The sequence below is a fragment of the Trichechus manatus genome, unplaced genomic scaffold (genome assembly GCF_000243295.1).
Source record: "Trichechus manatus latirostris isolate Lorelei unplaced genomic scaffold, TriManLat1.0 scaffold00233, whole genome shotgun sequence".
Classification (NCBI taxonomy): domain Eukaryota; kingdom Metazoa; phylum Chordata; class Mammalia; order Sirenia; family Trichechidae; genus Trichechus; species Trichechus manatus.
In genome coordinates, this window is record NW_004444169.1 from 352,127 (window position 1) to 379,487 (window position 27,361).

Below are 27,361 nucleotides of genomic sequence, written 5' to 3' on the forward strand. Positions count from 1 at the left end.
CCATCTGACAGACAAGTGCATGCATACACACACACACACACACACACACACACACACACCACACACACACACACACGCCACACACAACCTTCTTCTCATACTCTGGGCATGCCAGCTCCTCTGGGCAAGTAGCTCCCCCTTTATAAATAACAGCAATCTGTTCTATGCTGACATGCTCTATACATTATTTCATTTAATCCACACACAAACCTGCAAAATAACATTTTAGAGATGAGGGATTTAAAGCTCAGAGAGGTTAGATAACCTTCCCAAGGTCACATAGTTGGGCAAGTGGTAGAGTCAGGGTTTGAATCCAGAGTTCTTGGAACTCTAAATCTCAGACTCACCCCACCAGGTCCTTTGGATGGACTTGGCACTATCTCCAGAAATCCATCCTGCCTTTAAAGGACAGACATTTGTGTTTCCTGAAGGCTCAGGGTTAGGAAAGCAGGAGATGCTCAGAAATGGAGTGTGGAAAGCCCACAGGCTTTGGGAGCAAACAGTTCTGGGTTCAAATCCCAGCTCTACAAGTACTTCCAGGCTATATGACCCTAGCCATGTTATTGCCCCTCTCTGAGCCTCAGTTTCTTCATCTGTAAAAATGGGGCTCATGATGCCAACCCTATAGGACTGCTGTAAGGACTAGAATATACATCAAGTACCTGGCAAACAACAGCAATGGGAACCTGGAGGTGATTATTGTTAACTGCTCATGAACTGAATCTAATTCTCAAGGTGGCCGTTTGCACACACACAGAAGCAGCCACAGCAGTGGGGGAGGAGAGAGTCATAGCAGGAACAAGTGCCTGCCCCCAGGATACTGTTGAGCAGGACCAGTCTACATGTGGTAGTCACTGAAGCTCAGCTACAGTTTCATGGGGTGGATGGACAGACAAGAAGGCTGGGAGGGGACCAGGTGCCTGGCAGTAAAAAGGCTCATCTCCTGGGGCTAGCCAATGAAACAGTATCACCACATTCCCAGACCCCCTGGCCTGGGGGAGGCAATAAGTATGGGATTCAGGAAACAGGAAGATTCAAAAGAGGGAGGGAAGGCACTGCTTTCCATCTGACAGACAAGTACACGCACACACACACGCACATGCCTTTCTTATACTCAGAATTCCCTCTGAAATATTGTTCCACAGGATCAATGAGTCAGCAGAATCATTCAAATCAGTGCTCAAGTCCTGGACAAGTAGCTCCCCCTTTCTGAGTCTCCCATTCTTCATCTATAAAAATAAGAAAAAGCCACACCTCTCAAGGCTGTTATAAGGAACAAATGAAATTTCAGTCCCACTGCATTCCCTTCTTATTCTGACCAGAGCACTGCTCTCTCTGACCTTGACATTGCAGTCACCTCTTAATTTCTTCTCCTTACCCTCCTGGACCACATTAGCCTTCCTAAAGCCTACCTTCAAGCATGTCTCTTTTCTGCTCAGACACCCACGTTGGCTCCCCATTGCTTCCTGGATAAAGTTCAGACTCCTCAACTTGGCATTCAAGGCTCCCCCGCTATATGGCCTCACCTGGCCTTTCCTGTCAGGTGGAAAGAGCATGGGCTTTAGGGTCAGACAGACTTGGGTTTGAATATCAGCCCCATCACCTACTACCTGGGTGACCTTAGGTTCATTTCTTCATCTCTCTGGGACTTATTTTTCTTATCTGTAAAATGAGGGAATACCTATTCTGCAGGATATGGTGGGATTAAATGAATTCAAGCATGTAAAGCACCTGCCACAGGGTAGGTTTAGTGCTTAATATATAGTACAGCAAAAGAAAACAAAACAACAAACCAGTTGCCATGGAGTTGACTCCAACTCATGAAGACACCATGTGTGTCAGAGTAGAACTGTGCTCCATAGGGTTTTCAACGGCTGATTTTTCAGAAGTAGATCGCCGGGCCTGTGGTAACTATTATTATTACTGTCATTATCAGTGGCATCAATATTATCCTACTCACTTATGCCCAGCCTTCATCAAACTAGCTCATTCATTATTTCATCAACACATCCAGCCTTTTCACACCTCTATGCCTTTGCTGATTCTGTTTCTTCCACTTAGACTGTTCTTCCTTCTGCACCGATCTTAGTCTATTGAAATCCTGTCTGAACTTCATGGCCCAGCTCAAATGTTGCTTCCGGCAGGAAGTCCTACCTAACTCCCAGCCAAAGATTCTTTGCTGCTTCTTAGCTCCAGCTCCCATGCCTTTGGTTAGAGCTCTCCGTTTGTGGCACTGAACCTTTCTGAAGCATTTCTTTTACCAATCTACTCAATGTCCTTGTATCTCCCCCCAATACATACTACTTTCCTTCTCTGGCAGAAAGAAGGGGCCTCTATACTATTTAATGCCAGTCTCTCCACCTGGGCTCCAGATCCCACCTCTGCTACCTCCTCCACAACAATCATCCCCTTTTCCTCCTGTATTTTCAACCTCTCCCTCTATGTTTCCTCCTTCCTATCAACAAATGAAGCTAAAGTCTTTCCCATCTGAGAATAAAACCCCCCTATCTGCCCCCACATCCCTCTCTAGCAATCACTGTACCTCTCTCCTCTTCACAGTTAAGATTCTTGAGAAATTTGTCTACACTGGCCATCTCCACTTTGGTCCCTCCTAAAACTCTTCAACTTACCGCAATCTGCCTCATGCACCCACCACTCCAGGGAACTGTTCACAGTAAGGTTGCCCAGGACCCCCTAGTGGTTAAAGCCAAAAGACTCTCTTCTACCCTTATCTAACTTCCCCCAACTGCAATATTCGCCACTCTTAACAAGCTCCTCCTGCCTCTTTCCTTCTTCTGCTTCAGTGAGCTCACTCCCTGCTGGTTTTCCTCCTACTTCTCTGACCCCTCCACCTCCCATCTCCTCTTCTCCTGCTCTTTCCTTCTGTGTCCATACCCCTCCCCTAGTTCTGCTCTGGTCCTCTTCTCTTTCATTCTACACTCTCTCAGTGACCTCATCCCATTCCATAACTGCACATATGGTTGGGGACCCCCACATTGCTCTCTACCACGGAGATCTCTCCTCAGTCCCAGACCCATCAAGTCTAATGCTTGCTGGACAGCTCCACCAGGACCGGCTGAGGACCGTCAGATCTCATTGGGACCACTAACTCAGCATCTTCCCACTGGAAACCTGTCCTTCTCCTCATTTCCCACCTTAGTGAAAGGCATCACAATCCACCCAGTTACCAGCCCAAAACACACCTGAGAGTCACCCTAGACTATTCCTACTCCTTTTGCAAGTCAGTCACCAAATCCTGCTGATCCTACCTCCTAAATAGTTCTAAAAGGCTCTACATGATTTGGCCTCTGCTACCTCTCTGATCTAATCTTCTATTCCTTTTGCCCCTCGTTCACTCTTTCTCCAGCCACACTGGTTTCCCTGCTGTTCCTCAAACACACCAAGCACACTCTTGCTTCAGGGCCTTTGCTCTTGATGTTCCTTCTGTCTGGAACATCTTCCCCCAAGATAGCTGTATGGCTCACTCCCTTACCTCCTTCAGGTTTCTGCTCAAACACCATCTCTATAGAGAGGCCTTTCTTCTAAAGCACTGCAATTATTCTCCAACCCCTCACCCCAACTTTATCTTTCTTCATAGCACGTATCAGCACCAGACACATTTTATATATATATATATATATATATTTGTTGCTTTATTCATTATCTGTCTCACCCACTGGAATATAAGATTCATCAGGACAGGCATCTATTTTGTTCAGTGTTATATCCCTAGTGCCTAACAAAGTGCCTGGCACTCAATACATATTTCTTAATGAATGAGTCCATTGCCAGGCCTGAACATTCCAACTTGCTGTGAACTTTACCCTCGGTCATCTCCACACCTCCCTCCCCAATTATATATTCAGTCTCTCACTCCTATTCTCTCTTCCTCCCAGTTGCCCCTCAAATCCATCTCCTCTCCCCTATCCTCACTGACACTACCTTAAGCTTATCTCTCTCTTGGATTACTGCAGCAGCCTCCTTCCTAGTCTCCCTTGGTTCTAAAATACTAATTTGATCATGTCACTTTTCCTACTCAAGAACTGCTCATGGCTCTCCAGCAGCTTACAAAAAAAAAAGCCTGAACTCCCCAGATAGCTATTTGAGACATGTTTAACCTCTGCACCCTCCAGTGTTTAGTTTCACCATTTGTCATTTCCAGGCCTTTGTGTACACTAGCCGTCCTCTTTGAGCAACCTCCCCCATCTCTATCTCTCAAAATCTTTATGGACCTTGAATGACTGGCTAACACTACTTTCTTCAGGAAACTTTACCGGACTCACAAACCAGAAGTAATTCCTCTCCAAAATCCACAGGGAAATAAGTGCTCTCCAATGTCCCTCAGTAGCTCTGATAATCAGGAGTAGGATGGAATTAGCAATTATGTCTGAGCCCTAGAACTTTAAATGCTGGGTGAGCACTAATAGAGATTCCCTTTTCCTCTTGCACTATTACCTTGAACTCACACCCCTCTGCTAAAGCCAACTCATACTTGCCTCCTCCTTTTTCTTCACCTTCAACATCTGCAACAGTCTACATAACCCAATAAACCAAAAACCAAACCCACTGCTGTTGAGTCGATTCCGACTCATAGTGACCCTATATAGTTTTCATTAACAGCTCTCAAAAAATTTAGATTTCATAATTTGAAATTAAATGCCTCCATGTGGATGGTGCCCCCTGGAGTTGCACAACACAGTAGCCCTGCTCGAATCCATTTCTTCTATGCCAGTACTCTAGTTTAGGCCTTCCAGCTGGTCTCGATGCACATAATCCATTTTTCATATTGACTGCTAATGTGATGTTCCTAAAACACAAATTTTACCAAATTGCTCCCCTATTCAGAATCCATTCATATGACTTTTCATCACCAACAACACTGGTTCTTAACCTTTTTCAAGGGACACAACTCCTTTTATGCATTTGATGAAAGCTATGGATCATCTCCCGCACAAAAAATGCACATAGGTATACACATGCAACATTCAATTTCAGGAGGTTCATGGGCCACCTGAAGCCCATGTGGGACCCATGCACCCCAGGTTAAGAACCTCTGGCCCTACCCAATACCATCAAGGTTCTTTTGCATATGCTGTTCCTTCTGCTTAAAATGCTCTCCTACTCTTCATCCTTATGTCCCTGGAAAACTCTCACTCATCCTTTAAAACTCAGCTCATCCTTTCAAACTCACCAGCCCTAGAGGTGGTATTTGAGCTAGACTGAGCCAGATCCCCTCTTCTGGACTTCCACAGCCCCCGGTGCTCTCCTCTGTCATAGCCCATCTCAGTCTCCCCAACTGCCTGGAAACTCCTGGAGGGTAAGGACCATTATCCAGCATAGGCCCTCGCCACCTCAGTACTCCAAAAGTGTCTACTGAAATGAATACTAATAACAGCTACTGTTATATGCCAGGTCCTCAGTGAGGTGAATTCCATTCATGATCTCATCTACTTTTCAATAAATAAACCCCATGATGTTGGTGGTACTGTGTTCTTTTTAATAGAAAAGGAACTAGACTCAGAGATGTGAACTGAGTTACTCAAGGTCACCCAACTAGTGAGTGACAGAGTTGGGATTGAAATTGAGACATGTTAGCTCCAAGGCAAGTCATGGTCTACCATGCCTTGCTGCCCTGGACTGTGAGATGCGAGATGGCATCAGCAGGAGAACAGCAGCAAGAATCTGGGCCAAAGCTCCCTGCCTGGGCTCCATTTTCCAGGACTGCCTACTCTTATTTTCCCTCCTGTGTCACCTTCATACCAAGACCAGGAACCTGACTCTTTTATTATGGTGCAATCCTCTCCACCCCATGCACTACTCTCAGCCTCCTCATTCCAAAGCCCTGCTATGGTCAAGGTCAATCTTTACTCTGGAACCATCCCCAGATGTACACAGCTTTTAGGTATATTCAATCCGACGCTATACACTTTGCTATGAGGAAAACAAGACACATGTAGCTCCTACACTTCAATAGTTGATAGTGACCCAGGAGTTTTGCCTATATCGTCTCCAATCCTAAAAACAGCCTTGAGAGGTAAGTAGGCATTATCCCTATTAAATGACTTGTCCAAAGTCATAGAGTCAATAAATGGTAAAACTTGGACTGAAGTAAATGTACTGACTCAAAGACCTATTTGTCCCTGTTAGATCATACTGCTTGGGAGAGCCAAAATGTGGGCAAGACCATTGAAGAGTGAACGGGATAAAGGAAAGCTACTACTTTCTCAAGATTCAGTACAATGTCACCTCCTTCAGGAAGCCTTCCCTGACTCCCAGATGGGGTTAAGTGCCCCTCCTCTGGGCTCCTACAGCACTCTGAGCCTACTTCTGTTCCACCCCAAACCACACTATGCTGTCATTGTCTATGTGTCTCTCTCCCTTCAAGACTTGAGCTCCCTGACAGTGGGATCGGGTACAATTCATTCCTGTATCCCACCAAGGTTCAGCAAAAGGCCTAACCTAAAGCAGGCAAGACAAGATGTTTGCTGACTCAATTAGGTGGTATTTCAGCTAGCTATTAAAGGAAAAACAAGATATGAACAGCTGGATATAAGAAAAAGGTATAAAGGAGGAGGGAAATGAGTTAGTAAAAGCAAGGAAATAGAACCATGGAAAAATGTCAGCAATACTAAAATTATGAGAGTGTGTAGAACATGTTTTCATTGTTGTTGTGTAGGTTTTCTTTTCCTCACCAGAAAATGGGATAATACAATAAGCCCTGTTATGCAACTTCTTTTTTTCATGTAACAGTGACTCTTGGGGATCTTTCCATGTCAGTATATAGAAATATACTTTTTTCTTTTAATCTGTTATACAGTAATCCAAGGAACCCTGGTGGCACAGCGGTTAAAGCACTCAGCTGCTAACTGAAAGGTCAGTGGTTCGAACCTACCAGATGCTCCACGGGTTCCATAAAGATTTACAGCCTTGAAAACCCTATAGGGTAGTTCTACTCTGTTCTATAGGGTTGCTATCGATGGCAATGGGTTTGGTTTTGGTTTTATAGAGTAATCCATAGTATGAGTGGATTTTGAAGTAAAAGCTTTTCCCTACTGATAGACATTTGGTCTGTTTAATTTTTGTTGTTAGTATCAGTATATTTATTATTTAAAAAATTTTATTGTGGTGAAATATATATAACAAAATACTTGCTATTTTAACCATTTTTAAGTGTACAGTTCAATAACATTAATTACATTCACCATGCTGTGCAACCATCACCATTATCCATTTTCAAATGTTTTTGTTCCCTATAAACAGAAACTCAGTGCCCCTCAAGTAATAACTCCCCATTTTCCCCTTCCCCCAGCCCCTGGTAACCACTAATAACTTTGGTTTCTATACATTTTCTTATTTTAGATATCTCATATAAGTGGAGTCATTAGGTTGGTTTAATTTTTCACTATTACAAACAATGCTGCAATGAACACCTTTGCATATGTTTGGAAATATTTTTGCAACATAAGATCCTAAAAATTGAATAGCTGGGCCAAAGACCTATTATCTAAATTTTGTTTAAAATGTAGATAAAAGTAAAAAAAAATGTAGATAAAAGTTATTTGCATTACTTTAATATTTTTATAGACTGGCTATAAAAATAGAGATTATTCCGACTCATACAAACCTGTATTTTTAAAAGCATACATCAGGCAACCTTTTAATTAATAGTTGATTGAGAATGACATCCTACCAGGGCATGTGATAAAAAGTTGCACAGTATGGCTTAGGTTTGCAGTTTGGCGAGGGGTGTTTTAGAAAAGGCCTTTGACCCACCAACTTGGAGTCTACCTGGTAATAAAACCTTAGAGGAATCTAGCTCCGAGATAACGGTTCTCAGTGTGGCAGAATATACACATTTAAAATTCTGGTGGTAACTGACAAATTGGCCCCATAAAAACTTGTACCGATTTACTCTCCAATCAAAGTATATGAAAGGTTGTTTCCCTACAACCCCTTCAATCTTTTTAATCTTGGTATCTTAAAAATAGTACTTCATTGTTGTTTAGTTACATTTCTTTAACTATTAGTGAGCTTGAGCATCCTTTCATATTTATTAGATAATTATTTACTGTCAAATTGTTTTATTTCTCCATTTTAAATGGGTTGTGTATGTTTTCTTATTGATTTCCAGGAGATGATATAGAGATAGATACAGACATAGATATTAATCTTTTGTCTGATATCTGTGTAGCACATACTTTCTCCCAGCTAGCCGTTTGTTTTAACTTTGTGTTAGTATCATTCTCCACACATAAGTTTTAAATTTTTATGTAGTCAGAATTTTTAGTCTTTATTGCTTCTGGGTTTTTTGTTTTTTAATTTTTGGTGAAAATATACAAAGCAAAACCCACTCCCATTCCAGTTTCTAGACATAATGATCAGTGTCATTGATTACATTCTTCACATTGTGTCAACATTCTCATTATTTCTGTTCTAGTTGTTTCACTTCCATTTACTTACTCTTCCAAATGAACTTTAGAATCCAATTGTCCAATTCCCAAAGAAAATACCATTGAAATTTTCATGAGAAATGCACTGAACCTGTGACCAAATTGGGAAGAACTGTAATTTTTACCATATTGGGTCTTCCCATCCAGAAACAGGATATGACTCTTGATTTATTCAAGTCTTCTTATAGCCTTCAATAAGATATTGTAATTTTTACAAAGAAGTATTTCACATTTCTTGTAAATCCCTAGGAATTTTATATTTTTTTGCTATTGTGAATGGGATCTTTTTTTCTATTATGTCTTCTAATTAGTTATTGCTCGTATTCAGAGAAGCTGATTTGGGTGTATATTTATCTTGTATCTACTCATCTCACTGAATTGTCTTATTAGTTCTAATGATTTTTCATTTCATTCTCTTTGACTGTCTAAGTAGACAACCATATCATCCTCAAATAATGCTAAGTCAGATACTTTCTTTCTAATCCTTATACCACTTACTTCTTTTTTTATCCCATAGGTTAAAACCTCCAGAAAAAATACTGGCCAATAACAGCGCTTCTTACTTCGTTCCTGTTATTGTTGTTGTTAGTTGCCGTCAAGTTGGCTCCAGTTCATAGCGACCTTATGTATAACTGAACAGAATGTTGCCCAGTCCTGAATCTTCTTCACAATCGTTGCTATGTTTGAGCCCGTTGTTGCTGGGTCAATCCAACTCATTGACAATATCCCTCTTTTTTTGCTGACTCTCTAGTTTACCAAGCATGATGTCTTTCTCTAGTGATTGGTCTCTCCTGATGACATGTTCAAAGTAAGCAAGACAAAGTCTCACCATCCTCACTTCGAAGGAGCATTCTGGCTGTACTTCCTTCAGGACAGATTTGTGCATTCTTCTGGCAGTCCATGGTATAGTCAAGATTCTTTGCTCACAGCACAATTCAAATGCATCAATTCTTTTTCAGTGTTCCTTTCTCACTGTTCAGTTTTTGCACGTGTATGAGCCCATTGAAAATATCACAGCGTGGGTCAGGCACACCTTAGATCTCAAAGTGACATCTTTGCTTTTTAACACTTTAAAGAGTTCTTTTGCAGCAGATTTGCCCAATGCAATATGTCATTTGATTTTTTTGACTGCTGCTTCCATGGGCATTGATTGTTTATCCAAGAAGAATGAAATCTAATTCATTCCACTTCAATTTCTTAGCCATTTATCATGATGTTGTTTATTGGCCCAATTGCAAGGATTTTCATATTTTCTTTATGTTCAGATGTAATCCATACTGAAGGCTACAGTCTTTTACTTTCATCAGTAAGTTCTTCAAGTTGTTTTCACTTGCAGCAAGCAAAGTTGTGTCATTTGTTCCTGAGTTTAATGAAAATTTACCTAGTGCTTCACTGTTACATTTGATAGCTGTCTTTGTTTCTGATAAATTTTTTTCTACCAAATTGGGAAGTTTTTGTTAATTCTTAACTTACTGTATTTGTTATTTATTGCTGCATAACAAATTATCCCAATGCAGCAGTAGATAACTAACACACTTACTAAGAGTGCCTTTTAAAATCGGGAATGGATGTGTAATTTTATCAAATGATTTTTAGCATCTATTGAGATAGTTAAAGAGCCCTGGTGACACAATGGTTAAGCACTTGGCTGCTAACTGAAAGGCTGGTGGTTTGAACCCATCCAGCAGCTCTGCAGGAGAAAGAGCTGATGATCTGCTTCCGTAAGGATTACAGCCAAGAACCACATGGGGCAGTTCTACTCTGTCACACGGGATACTGCTATGAGTTGGATATGACTCAACAGCACCCAATAACAACAACTGAGATGCTTATATGATCTTTTTTCTTTAATCTGTTAATGTAATACATTACAATAACAGATTAACTAACCTTGATCAATCCCTGCACTCCTGTGACATACTCTAACTTGTCCTGATATATTATTCTTGTAACACACTAACGGATTCGGTTTGCTAATCTTTTATTTAAAATATTTGTTGCTGTATTAACATGTGACCAGAAATTCCATAGTACCAAGTGGGCCTGGTACCATTTCTTAGAAGAAAAATGTAACCATTTTCTCAGTTTCTTCTATGTTTATTGATCTATTCAGTTTTTCTGCCACTCCTTAGGTCAATTTTGAGTATTTACATTTCCTAGAAAATCACCCATTTTATCTAGATTTTCACACTGGTATAAAAGGATACAAAGCATTTTCTTGTGACTTTTTTTCATCTCCTCAGTATCTATAGTTAAATTCTCTTTTTCCTGTCTTATTTTATTTGTATTTTCTTGCATTTTTCTCAGTCATACCTGCCAGAGAACAGTCTATCCAGTTTACTGGTCTTTTTAAAAACCATCTCTTAGTTTATCAAATTCTTGTTTTCTATTTCATTAATTTCTGGTTTTATCTATAGTAATCACTTTTATACTCTGGTTTCTCTTCAGAGATCATACAGTAATTACTTTATTCTACTTTCTTTTGGTTTTTCTTTCTCTAGCTTCTTGAGTGAAATAATTAGTTCATTTAATTCAATCTGTCTTGTTCTCTAAGAAAAGCATTTAAAACTACAAAATTTCCTTGGGGAACCCCTATGGCCATATCCCATAGGTTTTGATATGTAGTATTCTCATTGTCATTTATTCTAAATAGTCCATAAATTACATTCTTATTTCCTCTTTAACAAAATTATTTTTAAACTTCCAAATGGGTAGGGGGGAGCTAGACTTTTTTTGCTGTTGTTAATATTAAATTTTATTGTATTATAATTAGAAATTATAAAATGTGTTTTCTAATTAACTTGGAAATGATATTATTCTCCAAAGGTGTGGGCAGATTGTTCTCTCTGCCTAAATACCCTTCCCCATCCTATCCAGCTGGCAAATTCCTACTCAGTCTTCAAAACAGCTCAAAAGTCACATATTCTAGAAAGCCTATCCTGACCACAGTTCCTCTCTCCTCCTGATGGAGTCCTAACCTACCAACTACTCCTGCCTTTTGAGGCAAGTATCAAGAGAAGGATTTTTTAAAGAAGGACAAACTACAAACAGATTCCAAATGTCCTCTTTAGTCTCCTGATCTGATCCCTCAGTCACCCTCCTCATACACTCAGACACCCATTCCACAATCACACCAGGGGCTAGAGGGAGAAGGGGGAGGGGTCTGGCAATGATATTGCATATTTGACTGGGAAGGTGAGGGATTGGGGGAGGGATGGGTCTAGCTCTTACCTGCTCTCTGACAGCCTGCCTGAGGGGGTAAGCTTCATGGAGTCAAGGACCTGAGTAGGACAGCAATACTGGTGTAGAGTATGAGACGCTGTGGACCTGAGAGACAGTGAGAGACAGAGAGAGAGAGAGACAGAGAGAGACAGAGATAGAGACAGAGACAGGGAGGGAGGGGAGAGGCAGGGTGGGAATGGGGACAAGAAGGTAAGAGTAAGTGGGGGAGGGGAAAAGGGGAGACTGGAAAGAATGGGCAGTGGAGGACAGGGAATGGAAAAGGAGGGGTAGGAGGCAGGAAGGGAGGGAGGGAGGGAAGAAGGAAAGAAGGGAGGGAAGAAGGCAGGAAAGCAGGAAGGCAGGAAGGAAGGAAGGAAGAAAAAAGAAAAAAAAACCACAAAGTCAAGAAAGAGAGGACGGCACTCGAACCACAAACAGAACACAACGACAACAAGGGGCAGCAGAAACGAAAGAGCTGGGCTACGCCTCCTGTGTTCCAGGTGACTCCATGGGGACCTCAGCCACGGAGACATTGGAACACCACAGCAGAGAAGGGGGAAGGGAGCCCTCCTCACACCAGATGCCACACGGGAAGGGAAAAGAGGAGGGGAAGGCAGGAAGAAAGAGAAAGGGAAGATATGTGTTAGAATGGGGGGGCTCCCTCTTGTAGAGAACCCCTCATAGGAAGGGAAGGAGGGTGAAGAGAGTAAAGGCTCTGGGACAAAAGAGGGAGAAGAACCCAGGGCAGAGGGGTAGAGGACACATTGAAGGAGGAGAGGCAGAGAAACAGAGAGAAACTGAAAAGAGACAAGGAAAGGGTGAAACAGAAAAGGAGAAAAAGACAGAGAAAGAGGAAAACAGAGAAAGGGTGAGACAAAAGACACAGAGAGAAGACAGGGAGAGGCAGAGAGTACCAGAGCACAGGAAGGCGATGGCGGAGGAGAGCTGACAAGGCCTCAGTGGTCTTGGTGACAGGATGGGACTCAGGGCTGGGTGGATGGGTGGGGCCCAGCAGAGCAGAGGATGGGGTGGTTCCAGCAGCAGTCTTTGTTTCACAGGCCAGTGCTGCGCCCCCAACCCAGGGCAGGGCCCACACTCTAGCCCCAGTGCTGTGCCCGCACCCCCAGAGCAGGGTCCAAAGGCTCCTCTGCCTCCTACTTCCCCTGATTAAAGTCCAAAGAACAGGAGGGAGAGGGGAAGAAGGAGGAACATCGGGATAGTGAGGCTGAGGGCCTGGTTCCTGCCCTACCCAGTGCAGGGCAGATGCTGGGGTCACATCGGCCAGCCAGAGCCAGGACAAACTGGAAGTGGAGCTGGCCCTTCCAACCTAGCCAGTACCTGTTCCCCACAAGCCCCCAAAGGCAGATACCAGTCAGGGCCTGGCTATTCAAGAGCCCAAGTAAAGGCCAGGAGATGTGGCTGTAGGTCAGGCCAGCTGACCACTATTTCACTTGCTGCGAATTTGAGGACGCCCAAATCCTAGACCCTTCCAGAGAACCTCTAAATCTGAGCCTCTTCTCACCAGAGATTCTGGAATAATTGTCATCATCAGACTGTTTCTCAAGTGCCATCTACGTGCAAGTCACCAGCCCAAGTCCTTTACTTCCTATCTTAAATATCTCTCAGAGATCCTTAGGCTTCTGGAATGTTGGTATCAGGAAATCTCAGCAGCTGCAAGCAGGCTGGGAGCCCTGCAGTGCTGGGCCAGGCTGGCACACCAGGACAGCTGCCAATTACAACACCCCTCACAGGCCACAGATTGCACTGCTCAGGGCTCCAGCGTCCTTACAGAGCTGGGCACCCAGATGCCCATAGGCTTACCCACTTGAGCTGGCTCCCTCCCCTAAAGCGAAAGGCCTCTAAGAGTCTAAGAGGGGAGCCAGGAACCAGGAAGCCAGGAGGCTGCTGAATCAGCAGCCCAGGGACTGGGTCCAGGCCTGGGCAGGGAGGGAGGGGTCAGGCTGTGGGGGCCCTGGTTCCTACCTGTTGCTCCTCCTGGGGGGCTCCATGAGTCTGGACCTGTCCTGAGGGCAGGCCTCTTGGCCTGCCCAGTGCCTCCACCGTGTCACCACCCCCTCCTCCCCAGCCCTTCCCTAGAAGGAGGAACCAAGGAGGCGGGGCCAGGCCAGCTGGGCTACAGGCCAGACTGCAACTAGAAACTTTGCTCCTTCCCCTGCTCTACCAGGAGGGCTAGGAACTCATAGTAAAAGGAAGAAGCTTTGGAGCTTTCAGTAACTCCTCTGGGCCAAACCCCGTGCTAGGTTCCCTACGTGTACCTCCACTGGAATCTTCCCAACCACCCTGTAAAGTATGTGTGGCTAGCCCTAGTCTCCTGAAGAGGAAATTGAGATGCAAAGAGGTTAAGTAACTTGGCATAGGTAATACAGCTAGTAAGTGGCAGAACCCCAAGTTAAGACCTGGTTTGACCATTCTAAAATCTGGACTCTATCCCCTCTGCCATATCGCTGCTTTGCAAATACATTTCAGTAGAAGCTTTTCACAAACATCCTTCTCGTTTTCAGCACAGTTAACAAGACTGTTGGGGAGTTGTTCCGGGATGCTCCATATCAAGTAAAATTCAAATCACCCATTTTGGGATATCAAGATGGGGCCCTGGCCAATAGTCTTTACCATTGCAATAGGCTCTCACTCTCTCCTGTATTGGTTTCTGGACTGGCTAAGAGAAATGCTCCCTGAAGAGAAAAGCAAAAGGCAGAAGAAATACCACTCACAATCATAAGGCTGTTCTTCCAAGGAAATTGCACAGCCTGATTTTACAGATGGGGAAATTGAGGCCTGGAGAGGGAAAAAGTCTTACTTTAAGTTTGTACAACAAGTCAGACTAGAACTCAGGTGGCCTGACTCTCCACCTACCATAGTAGTCTCCCTCTTCTAGACATAGGTAGGGCTGGAGAAAGGAGAGAATTTTGAGGATTTGAAGGATGTGGGGTTCCTGAAGAGTACCACAGATCCAGCTCAGATAGCTCCTGTCCTTTCACAGCCCCAGAGCCCAGGCCCCTGACTGTCCTGAGCAGAAGGCAGCCCTGGGAGGAGCCAGGGGGTCACTGATCTAGAAAGAATAAGAGCTGACAGGCAATAGGCCAGCCTTCCTGCCTCCCTGCTGGGCAGCTGATTCCTCTCAAGAAAGCCAAAGCTGTAAGAGAGATAGCCCTCCAGGCCACCGCAGCAGGCCCTTTGTGGCCTCCTCTCCCTCTGCCCACATCTTAAAGCCATGCTCCTCAGGGCTCTGGCCTCAGTGCCTGATTTTTCTGTTCTCTTTGAGCAACTCCCCTAGCTCCTACAGAAGCTTCACCTTGTACCCATCTGCAGTTGGTGCCCTATAAGCCATATCTTTGGCCCAGACCTTCCTCTTGGACTGGTAGGAGTCTAGAGATGGAGATTTTAGTCCTGGCTCTAAGGCTGATGCTATGTGAGCTTAGGCAAGTCCTGCCCCTCTCTGGTGAGGCAAAGAGCCTAAACTTTAGTGCCTCGTATTGCTGGGTAACCCTGGGCAAATTGCTTTACCACTCCTAGGCTAGTTTGTTCATCTCTAAAAGAAGAGCAGCGATTCCTACCTCACAGGTTCTTCTAAGGATTCAATGAGACAAGCGTGTACATGATGAAGAGTCTTAGCCTGAGAAGGTCTGACCCTTCTCCCAGGAAGCAAGGGTAGACACATGGGAAGCCTGTTTGTTTCAGGGATGGGAAGACTTTTAGGAAAAAAAATCCTTAATCTGGGGCCACTCTTGGAATTCAAACATATGTTAGCGTATTGGGTAGACTCATGGGATAACCCACCAGGGGCTGAAGGGAAGAAGGAATCACTGTATTTTTATGCAAATAATGCACATTATACATTTTTTGCCAACTGTGCAACCCCCTCAAAGCATTATTTTCCTAAGTGCACTATGTGCGTTATATGGGTGGGTGCATTATTTACATGGGTGCATTACTTGCAAAAAATAAGGTAAGGTCAAAAAAAAAAAAAAGGTCGAGAAGGGAGAGGGTTGACATGTTGTGGGGTTGTTAACCAATGTCATAAAACAATATGTGTACCACTGTTTCATGAGAAACTGTTTGTTCTGTAAGCCTTCACCTGAAGTACAATAAAGAAAAAAATAAGGTAAGGTGAGGAGCCTAACCCAGCCACAGGGCACTGGTGGGTCCTTCATTCACTTATTCAACAAATCCTGTATACCAGGCACTGTGCCAGGTGCTGTGTACAGCAGTGACTAAGGATAGACAATGTCCTGCTCTCATGGAGTGAGAAGAGACAGACATTCAATAACTAATGGAATTAAACTAAGCAAAAAGTGGAGATAGTAGAGGGAGAGCATTCCAGGCAGAGGACACAGCTTGGGTAAAGGACCTGAGGTAGTATTTCCAGGAACTGCAATGAGGCCAACGTGGCAGAGTGAACAAAGCAGAGGGGAGAGAGGAGAGGCTGGAGAAGTAGGCAAGAGGCTTGATCACACACAGCCTTAGAGGCCACAGTAAAGTCTTCAGTATTCATATTAAGAGTAATTTGGAACCCTATGGTACGTGGAGAGGCACAGGGGGAGAGTGTCTCTGAAGCCCCCTGAAACAGTATGAAAAATATTAGTAAGAGCACGTTTCTGAGGAGAACATCTTCAGCTTTCATCAGATCCTAGTGGGTTTGTGACTCCAAAGGGGTCAGGAAGCTCCTTATATGACTCCATTCATTAAGGGCCTACTATGAGCTAGTGGAACCCTGGTGGCACAGTGGTTAAGAGCTACGGTGAGCTACAGCTGCCGGCAGTTTGAATCCATCAGCTGCTCCTTGGAAACTCTATGCGGCAGTTCTACTCTGTCCTACAAGGTCACTATGAGTCGGAATCGACTCGATGGCAACGGGTTGCTGTTGTTTTGTTTTTATGAGCTAGTGGCAGGCATCCTAGAACCTTCTATGAGCTAGCTCCTGCCCCCACCTCCAGCTGGTCTCAGCCTTCCTCCCATCTTCAACCTGTGCTCCACCCAGACAGAACGACTTGGCAATTCTCAGCCACATACTATGGCTCCATGCCTCATCTTTGCATGTGCTGTCCCTCTGTTCAAAAGACCCTTCCCCGCAGCCCCTGCCCCCACCTCCCCACCTGACTAGCTCCCCCTTCTTCAAAAGTCATCTCATGGGTTGTGCCCTCTGAGAATCTGCCCTGACTCCGCCCAGGTTGGCTGGGCCACCTCCCTGGTGTCCTGCTCACCCTGTGCTCCTTGCATCCAGCATTGTTCAAACTGTCTGTTCACATGTTTGTTGCCTTTTCTTGGATGTGAGCTCTCTGAGGATGGGGGCCCTGTCTTATTCATCTCAGTGTCCCTAGCATCCAGTACAGAGCATCTAGTCACACAGGTCAGTAAATGTTGGTGGGAGACAATCCACTGAGGTGAAGGCTGCAGTATGGGATGGTGGACACTAGAGGGCACTGTGGCCCTTGGAATCCTGGGCCAGACGCTGGCCAGGACAGGCTCTCAGGGCCAGACAAGAAGCAAATATCTCCAGGAGCCCAGGAAGCATGGAAACTCTACTCCTAGGTCCTGCAGCTCCTCAGCTCTGGGTCCAACTGATCAGGGTTCCAGGTCCAGCCTCCCAATTTACATTCTGCCCCTTTTCCAGACCATCTCTCATGACGCCCTGGTCTCAATGAAGATACAGCTTTAGTTCTCCACAAATGTGAGTACCAAACACCCTCTCCCACAACTCTGGTGCACATTTTTTGCTCTGCCTGCAACACTTCCCATTTTACTTCACTCTATCCCCACCCCTTGCCTGGATAACTTCTACTTATCCCTCTAGTCTCACCTTAGATGTCAGCCTGAAGAAGCTTCCCTGACCTTCAGGCTGGGTTGGGTATACTTCCAAGGTGCTCCCATAGCTCCCTACACTTCCCCTATAATTATCTTAATTGTCTGTTTCCTTGTCTGTTTCCCTACCAGAGTTTCATCAGAGTGAGGCCCATCACTGTTATTCAAAAGCACTTAGCACAGTGTCTGATACATTGTAGGTACTTGATAAATTGTCCTTGAATGAGTGAGTGGATGGATTGATGACTCTGAACAAGTCACTTTACCTCTCTAGATTTCAGTTTCCCCACCTGTAAAATAGACACAATCACCCCTGTTTGGCAGGGTGGCCATAAGAATTAAAGATAATGTGTGTCAAGTGCTCCATAACAATACTTGATACATAGTAGGCACTTTCTGAATGAAAGCAATTATTAACGTTTGGAAGAATAAAAAAAGGGAGAAGGAGTTGAAGAAGACTCTGCCCTGAGCCTGAGATGATCTCTCCTACTCAGGTTCACCATTTATATTGGAAGATGGCTTTAATAATAATAATAAAATATTATCTTTATTAAAAAATAACAATACCTCCTACAAGCCAGGCCAGAAACAGGAGGCCCTAGAGGAGGTGGTTGGGGATATTCTAGTTTAAGTCAGAGGATGTGAGGCCAGGCAAAGGGCCAGAGCTGTGGGCATTGCGCTTGCATCTGGAGAACAGTCATTACAGGTACAGCTAGTTCCAAACTCTTTACTCATAGGTGAAAACTTGTCTAAGGGGTCATTAATTCCCTCTGTAATTAATGTAAAAACTGCAGAGTTCGTATTAATGTAAAAGTAAGCTCAAGCATCAAGCTGATAATATTGATAATGTGTGCTTGTAATTATATACTGCAAATAACTATAAATTCAGTCACTGCACTAACAAAATATAAAAATTCCCGAAGCAACCAAGAAGCTGGTAGAAGGTGTAACATCAGTAGCATTATGCCAGTTGTTCTGAGGCTATGAAAATTACTGCAAACTGGTAGCAATGGTAATATTCGCCATGCATTTAAAAGGCATTTTGGCATAAAATAAGGGGAACTTTTTAGATAAAATCATGTGTTTTGATGTAAGAACATGGAACTTGAGAGGCATAGTGAGCAAAGGTCTACTTGCAATAGACTAGGAACAAAAAAACTTGATGGATGGGCAACCTTACAACCATGGACCTCTGCACAGACTAACCCCCAGGCTCTGACCTTACTTGTGTAGACAAAAATCATGTGTTCACTGTCAAAGGAACACCAGGTATTTTACCTGTCTACCCTCACCCACTTCTAAGAGAATCTACTGAGATTCTCTTAGAATCTACTACAGCCCTTTGCTGCCCTGTGAATACCAGGCTGGACGGAAGCACTGCAGTCATATGGGAGTAGATCCTGAAGCTGGAAGGTCACAGAACTTCTAGGTCGGTGGCCATGTTAGGCCGTGTGAAAGCAGAAGAAGCTGGTTCAGAGAGAGGAGTGAGTAAAAAAGAGGTGACAGAGACCAAGCAAGCCATGAGAGATGGCAAGAGATACGACATGGGCCCGGGAAATGCAGAGAGAGAGAGAGAGCATCCCTGTTTCCTGACTTCCTGGTCCCACTTCCAGTTGGCATGAGACCTGGCCATACTTCATTTTCTGCTCTTAGATTCTATGATATGTAGCCTCACAATAGTTTCCCAGCCGCCCTCCCCCCTTATTCTTGAGCTAGTTTGAGTGGGTTTCTGTTCTTTGCAACAAAATGTACCCAGACTAAGACAAGTGAAAACTGGAAATACAAGCGCATGGCTTGCATAAGCAAAAACACATACACAGCACTTATGTAGGGAGGGGTGAGTGCAATTATACAGCATTTGTGTTTGCTTACCCCAAAGCTCCCTCATTTGCTGATACTTGCTACCATAGACACATGCTACAGCCACACACTCACGTGCACTGACATCCAGTGACACACAGAAATAAATGCAGCAGCAACCAGATATGCTTATCCAGACACCCTAACATACATGGACACACGCCAGCATGCAACGCTGGCCTTGCACTTTCACACCACACTGATACAGAGCCTCAATGACATGTACTAACACACATCCACATGTATGAACACGGTAGCATTGTCCGTATGGCTCAGGACAGGAGTTGAGGCTTGACTGGGCTCTGCGCAGCCTCCTTCCCAGCTGCCAAGTGACTCATCTTCAGGGCTGCTAATTTAAGCCAGGACAGAGGGGACAGAGGCAAGGGGAGGGGAAGAGAGAGAAGGCAAGTTTATTTTGGTGCCAACCAGGCACCCAGCCAGCTTAGGGGTCACCCACTTCCTGGGGCTGGGCTAGGTGGGGGCAGGAGAACACAAAGAGGAAGGAGAGAAGAGGAACCTCTTACTCCTCTTGAACTTCCTGGAAAGGTACCTCTTCCGGGAAAATTGTACCAACTCACCCTACCTCCCTCCTCCTCTGTCCCACTGTCAGAATCCATGTCTACCTCCTCTAGGACACTTGTCCTTACACTGGCATTCTACCTCGTTATCACACTCCCATTTGGTCTTGCCAGAGCTAGCTGATCTGTGTCTTACAGGCAGGGACCCTGTTTGCATGCTTCCATCTGCCCCACAGTATCACCCAACATGGGGCCTACTACTACTACTACCTGTTGCCATCGAGTCGATTCCGACTCCTAGCGACCCTGTAGGACGGAGTAGAACTGCCCCATAGAGTTTCCAAGGAGCACCTGGTGGATTCAAACTGATGACCTTTTGGTTAGCAGCTATAGCACTTAACCACTACGCCACCAGGGTTTCCAACACGGGGCTTGGTACATTGCAAATGCTCCATACATGCTTCTGGAATACAACTAGGTTAATGCAAGTATAGTATGGTGATTACCAATCCAATGGTCTGGATTAATATCCTAATCCTACCACGGGGCAAATTATTTTAGCTCTCTAAACCTTAGTTTCCTCATCTGTAAAATGACAAGAATGATGATGATGACAATGATGAATACCCCCACCTCTGGCCTGGTATAGCAGGAGTTACACAGAGCCAAGTTCCAAACCTGGCTCCACCATATAGTAGCTGGGGGACCTCAGAAAAGTCATATAAGCTCTAAGAGGTCTGTCTCATATGTAAAATGGGGGCTCACAATATGATGTGATAGATTTACTGTAAAGATTTGAGCTATTATTTGTAAAGAGTCTTGTGTGGAGCCCAGCTCTTAGAAGTGGCTCAATAAATTTCAGCAGTGATTGCTAAGGATGGAAGGAGGAGCTCAGACCTTTGGGGCTGGAGAACCATGGGAGGGAGGAAGCAGTCAGGGTGGACTAGGGCAGTCAGGGAAGGCTTCCTAGAATGGGCAGGTCTGGGGTTGGACCTCCCAGAGCCAGAGAGCATTCAGTAGGCAGTAAGTGACATTCAGGCAAAGGAAATGGTAGCTGGGCAGGGTGGGCAACCAGGCTGAGCTAAACAGGAGGTAGCATGGGAGGGAAGAGTGGGATGCAACTGGGGAGGCTATGGGGACTGGCAGTGTCCTGGACATATGGATGGGGGAGCCATGGAAGGTCTGTGAGGTCTCTGCCATCCCAGATTGCCAGGAGGTCAAAACAAGAAAGAATCTTAGAGACTGTCTAATCCAAACTCCTGTTGGACAGATGGGGGCACTGAGGCCCAGAGTGGGAGGCCTCCTCTGGGAACAGAGCCAGCAGTGGTTCCTCCTCCCACTTCTCCTCTCTACTGCAGTGGCTCCCGTTGCCATGGTGACGTCCCTGGCTGTGCGGGTGTCAGCAGCTCCCCACCCCCTCTCTCCTTCCCTAGCAACAGGCCACCTCCTCCCGCTCTCATCCTTGCGTGCCTAGCAACCCCAGCCTGGTCCCCAGGGCCCCTGAGTTCCAGCCTGACCCTTACTGTGACCATGCCTCTCTAGGCCTGGGTTCCTTCTTCTGGTGGAGGGCTGTATTAGGCCCCTCCTGCCCCTCTCTGTTTTCAAGATCACTTCACGTTTCCAGCTTGACAATGGGTTGGGTTAGAGGAAGGTAGAGGACACCACAATTTGTTGAGCCACTATTTTATGCTGAGCCTTGCTGTAAGTTCTCTCATCAACCCAGAGAAGTTTGCATTATTGTCCCCATTTATCAATGAGGAAACCAAGGATCAGAGACGCTAAGTGACTTGGCAAAGATCACACAGCTAGGAAGCAGTCTCTGCCGATAACTAGCTTTGTGATCTTGAGCCATGGCCAGCCCCTTTCTGCACCTTGGTTTAAGGTACCTTTAGGTTTGGCAACCTCTCACAGATCTACAGGAAATCCAGGCACTTTCCTCTGCCCACAGCCCTCCCCCAACACCAGCTGTTCGGCTCTAATTAGAATCCACACTTCTCTGGCATCCCATACTTAGAAGCCCTCTGGCCTGGGCCCTGCTACGGGTAGCTTTCAATCCACCTACCTTGCTCACTCCTTGCTGCTCAGTTTCTACAACGCCCAAGGCCTAAATCTTCTCCTTGGTGTTTTTTTCTATCCTCCTAACATCCCCATCACCACCCGTGTGTATGTGCGCATGTGTATACACACACACACACACACACACACACACACAATGTTTAACAGATGAGGAAACTGGGGCTCCAAGGGATGAAGAGATTTGTTCAATGTCACATAATTAGAAAGCAATCTGGCCATAAATGGAGGCCAGATTTGCCTGAATTTGAAGTTTCTGCCCTTTCTATGCCACAGAGCCTCCTCCTCTCTCCTCCACAACCTTCCCTGGCTCCTCACTGATGATACAAGGTATCTGTGACCATCCCCAGCTGGTGTTCGGAACTTCAACATTTGCTCTTTTCCTGCCCAGGATCTTCTGTTTTAGCCCAACAGACAGCTCACTGTCCCTAAGCCCACCCTTCACTTTCCTCCACAAGGAGATTCTACCTCCAGGGATGCCTTCACTATGCAAAGTCAGTTCTCCACAGCCCAGCTCAGACATTGCCTTCTCCAGGAATCTATCCCTGATTCCTAACCGAAGTAAACTCCAGAACTGACATGTGGGTCTTGAGAGTATTTTCAGAGGGCCCTACCCAGCCCTAATTCCAAGTTAAAGGATCTTCCCACCATGATTGCAAGGTCTGGCCCTACAACTGCTATGTTTGAAGCCCTTTCCACAGCCCAAGCTTGACCCTTGCTTCTCCAGTTGCTGAGTCTTCAAGGCCCCTACAACCTCCTTGACTATGGGCCTAGGATATATGCCAGGAAGCATGTCTTAGTAAAACAAATGTTAGTTTCAGAACCAGACAGCCCAGGGTAAGAACTGGAGTGATGCCACCATGCCCTATACCCTCTTCTTTCCTTGGGCAACTTCATTTTCTTCATTTGTAAATCAGGGATCCTAATCCATGCCTAATAGGGCTGCTGTGAGTATTCAATAAGATCATATTCAAAGTTCTTAGTATGTGAGGAACAAATGGTAATTGCTATTTTATTAATATTAGGATGAAGATGAGGATGATTATTATTACCTGCAAGGCTGTTGAGACCTCCCACACTGATGGCATGGGCAGGGTTCTGGGCTTGGTGCCAGGGAGACCTGGGTTTGAATCCTGGTTCAGCCATATATTAGTTGCATGGCTGTAAGCAAAACCCTTAACTACCCTGAGCCTCAGTTTCCTCAACTATAAAACCGTGATGATAAGGCCAGCCAAGGCTCCCCCTACAGTGTCACTAGGAGGATCAAACAAAAGAAAGTCCCTGATAATTGCTGTAAATTGTAAAGACCCAACATGTGTCATCATATGACTTATGATTATGATAATTATTAAATACCATGAGCTATAGATCCCAGGAACTCCCCTGCTGGGAAGAGCTAAGAACTAGAGACACCTTCAGTTTGATTCCTCAACAAGTAGGAGGCATAGCACTGGGGGATACCTGGAGGAGTCATGGCCTCAAAACCAGCCCAAGCTGCCTTTCTCCAAACCCACAGTGGGACAGTAGAATCCATGTCCTTTGCTAGACTAGTGACTTCCTAAATGCTAGGACAGGCAGTGCCTATGCCATACTCCTTGGTTACATGCTGGGACAAATGATCCCTCATCATATAACCCTTGACTGGACACTGAAACTATGTCTGTCACATTGCCCGTGCCTGAATACAGGACCTAAGCGTGCTCCCATCCCACAGTCCTACATTGGCCCTAGGCATTAGTGCGTTCATCCCATACCCCCCGGCCTGGAATGCTAAAACAGAATGGTGTCTCATCACACACCCCTGTCTGTATGCTGGGATTTACTGCCCCTGTCCCATATCCACTGCCTGGAGGATAGGACCTGGGCTGCTGCATATGGTTGGACAAGTTGTGCCCTACACAAGAGTTCACAGCCAAGAAAGCATGAGTGGTAGCCCTCTCCCCAACCTGTGCTATGTTTACCAAGCTGGGAACCCTGGTGAAGGGCTGCAGCAGACTAGAGTAAAGGCAACATTTTTCCAGTTGATCCATTCAGAGGGGTTGCCCTTCAGACAGCCGCCTTTTTCTATTCTTCACAAAGGTGCGAATCTAGTTGCAGCCCTGCCTAGATTGTACCCATCCCATGCCCCTGCTGCTTAGATCCCTGGACTGCCTTGCCCACCTCATCTCATAGGCCCATCCCATAACCCTCTACCTGGATGCTAAGACTGATTGGGCCCTACCCCAAGCCTCCCATCATTTCCAGAGAGTCCCTGTGCTGATACTTCTGTATTCCCAAAGCCTCTGATGGATTAAGGCACTGGGGAGTGTGCAAATAGCCCATTTCTACCCTAGTTCTGCTCCTGCCTCCTCAAGTGGCAGATTGACCACACCCTTAAAATTTACTGAAGCTTGTAATCATTTTTACCATGCATGCAAATTTTTTTACTTGTCACCACAATGTATATTTCTAATATCTAGAATGTATCTTATCAAAAGTCCATCCAAATCCCGCTACTCAGTACTGGCACAGTTCAGGGTGGAATATAAACTCTGGACCAGGGAAGCCCAGCATCTACTGTGCCCTCTTCTCCTGGGAGCAGGAGGTAGGGAAAGGTCCAGACCTGACCTCTTTAGAGATTGGCTCACATCTGGGCAGCTCCTATGAGCCCCTGTGGTGTTCAACCAAGCTCCTAAGTCAGCTGGGCTCAGACAGACTGAGGAACAGTCTTCAACCCCCTCCCAATGCTGGCCACATTTTACCCCTGCTCTCTCACTCCACTCAATGCCCACCCTTGATACCTCTGGGAAGAAGCCCCCTTAAGTTGGTCTCTAGCCCCTGCCCATGAATCCTGAAGTAACAAACCAGAGCCCCCAACCCCAGCCCCTGCCCCATCCCCCAACTACTACTAAAGAAAGGAGGTACTGACCTGACAGTTCTGGAATTCTCACCATCAGACCTGAAAGGGAAACAAAGGGAGAAAAATAATAGTCAGCATATCCTTTCTACTATTCTTTTCCCTCTGCCCTATGTAACGGGCTTGGGGCCTAATACACATCATAAAAATGAGGGGAAGGATATTTCATGCAGAGAGAATAGCAAGTGCAAAGGCTGTGAGGTGGTAAAGTGCCTGGCCAGTTGTAGGAAAAGAGAGGGGTCAGTGTGGCTGGGGTGGAGTAAGCCAGGGGAAGAGTGGTCAGCAGTGAGGTCAAAGAGGTACCAGGTACCAACTGTGTGGAGCCTAGTGAGTCACAGCGAGGGGTATGGCTTTACTCTGAGGGTCCTGCAGCTGTAGGCAGGGGGAAAGCCTGAGCTTTAAACACAGAGAGACCTAGGCTCAGATATTGGCTCTGTCACTTACCAGCCTTGTGACCCAGGCAAGTCACTTCACTTCTGAGCCTCAGTCTCCCCATTTGTAACATGATGCCAATCCTCACAGGGCTGTTGGGATGATTAAGCCCTTTGGAACCCAGTAGACAAATGCCAGGTATTATTAACAACATAGAAGAGGCTTTGCAACTGCTTGGTCCAACCTGCTTATTTTCCAGACGAAGAGAATGAAGCTGAGAGAGGGTAAATGAGTAACCTGCTGGACTCCTTTCTACTACATTGGTCTGCCTTCTTCATTGTGAGGCCGCCTCAGAGGCAAGGAAAGGCCAAGAGAAGAGAATGGAGTGGGGGACAGCTTTGAGGGAATGAGTGAAGTGTGAACCACATCCCTCCAGCTACTCCTCCCCAAGAAGAATGTGTGTGTGTGTATGTAAGGGAGGGAGGGTTAGGACAGGGATGCTAGTGTGTTGAGGGTGGGGAAGGGGAGAAAGAAGGGCCAGGGAACTTGGAAGTGGGAGAGCGTGGGAAGCAATCTTCTTCTTCCTCCTTGGTCTTCTTCCAATTTCTTTACCCCCACCTCTTCCCTCATCTCCCAAGCTACACTGAAGAGGAGACAGATATGAGCACATCATAGGCTCTGACCTCAGGTGACAGAATCAAGATGCCACCTTAGTGAGGGGAGCAGTCCATCTACGCTGAGTGCAAAGTGAGAGAGACATACAGGGAAGGGAGGTGGACCTCAGAAGAGAGTATTTGTTGAAAAATTGAATGGAGGATTGGCCAGTGAGGTGGGGCAGGGAAGCATCAGGTTGTTGGGGCTCAGTCAGTGGGTAAGTACAGCAGTTACAGTTCTACAGCTTACTAACCATATACTCAAGCCTCAGTTTCTTCACTGGTAAAATGGCATGAGGTGGGGGGAGGGCAAGAATCCCTGTGGCCGTGAGGCTTGGCCCAGCACAATGCCTAACACATAGGACATGTTCAGTCAATGACAGTTGTACCGACCCTTAGCTTTCTCATCCTCTTAAAGGAACAGGGCCAGGGCCACAGAGCACCTTTTCACATTTATTAAAACTTTCCATCTCACTCTGCAGCAGCAAGATTGCTTTTGAGGCCTGGCCCAATTACTTTCAGGTACCAGGTCTAAGGGGCCTATCTTCAATAACTCCCCTAACTGCCTACAGAATTGAGGCCAAGCCCCCCAGCCTCTCTCCCTAACACTAACCCTCTGCTCTAGGCAGGCGGGTCTCTTCACCACCCGACTCCATCCCATACCCCAGCACACATTTATTCAGTCTGACCCGGGAATACAACCCCTCAAGCAGCTCATAGTCTGGCTACCTGCCCCAATCTACTTTAGAGTATAAGCAACATATATAATCATTACTATTATCATTGTGAACAATCACTGAGCACCTACTATGTACCAGGCATAGTGTTAGGCTGTCTCCATACATTATCTCCTTTGATCCTGCCAAGTGAGCATTATTCGTACAATTTTAAGATGATGAAATTGAGACTCAGAGAGGTTCAAATGACTTTTCCAAGGTCACACAAGTTGGAGAGCTTGGACTGAGCCCCAAAACTTGTGTTCTTACCACCACTCTCCACTGCACCAGTAGCTCATACACACTGTTAGGCTGAGTTCCCTTATCCTCATTCCTCAATATCAGGCCAGAGACGTACTAACAGACCCTTCCTCCTCACTTCTCTTTATTCTAAGAGGGACCAGACCTCCCTTTGTCAATCCATGTCAGTAGAGGAGATCGATTTCTCCTGCCACTCCCTATAGCCTTGTCTTAATGAAAGGTGACTTAGGACTCAAGGATTCTCAAAAGGCTTGGATATACAAAACCTCATCCTCAGTAGTGACATTCTATAAACAGTAACTTATTGAAATCCTGTAAGTCTACATATATATATATACACACACATCGATTGTTGACTTGATTCCGACTCCTGGTGACCCCATGTTTGTCAGAGTAGAACTGTGCTCCATAGGGTTTTTAATGGCTGATTTTTTGGAAGTAGATCATCAGGCCTTTCTTCTGTGGCACCTCTGGGTGGGTTCAAGCCACCAAACTTTTGGTTAGTAGCCAAGCACTTAAA

At 45.5% G+C, this 27,361-nt stretch overlaps 1 protein-coding gene across 3 annotated transcripts in view; it reads right to left on the minus strand.

Moving 5' to 3' along the window:
• The window catches only part of IQSEC2 (IQ motif and Sec7 domain ArfGEF 2), an 82,632-nt gene that overhangs the window by 30,320 nt on the left and 24,951 nt on the right, over positions 1–27,361 (minus strand). The window contains exons 1-2 of one of the 3 annotated variants that reach the window (XM_004389117.1): positions 13,656–13,774; positions 11,682–11,777 (exon numbers count right to left, since the gene is read on the minus strand). The exons of 1 other annotated variant lie outside the window; for it this stretch is intronic. In XM_004389117.1, coding sequence (XP_004389174.1) covers positions 11,682–11,777; positions 13,656–13,681 — 122 coding nt within the window. In that variant the 5' untranslated portion in view covers positions 13,682–13,774. Of the gene's footprint in view, positions 1–11,681; positions 11,778–13,655; positions 13,775–24,851; positions 24,882–27,361 lie in introns of those variants that run through there. One more of the 3 variants, XM_004389116.1, reaches the window with a different exon arrangement.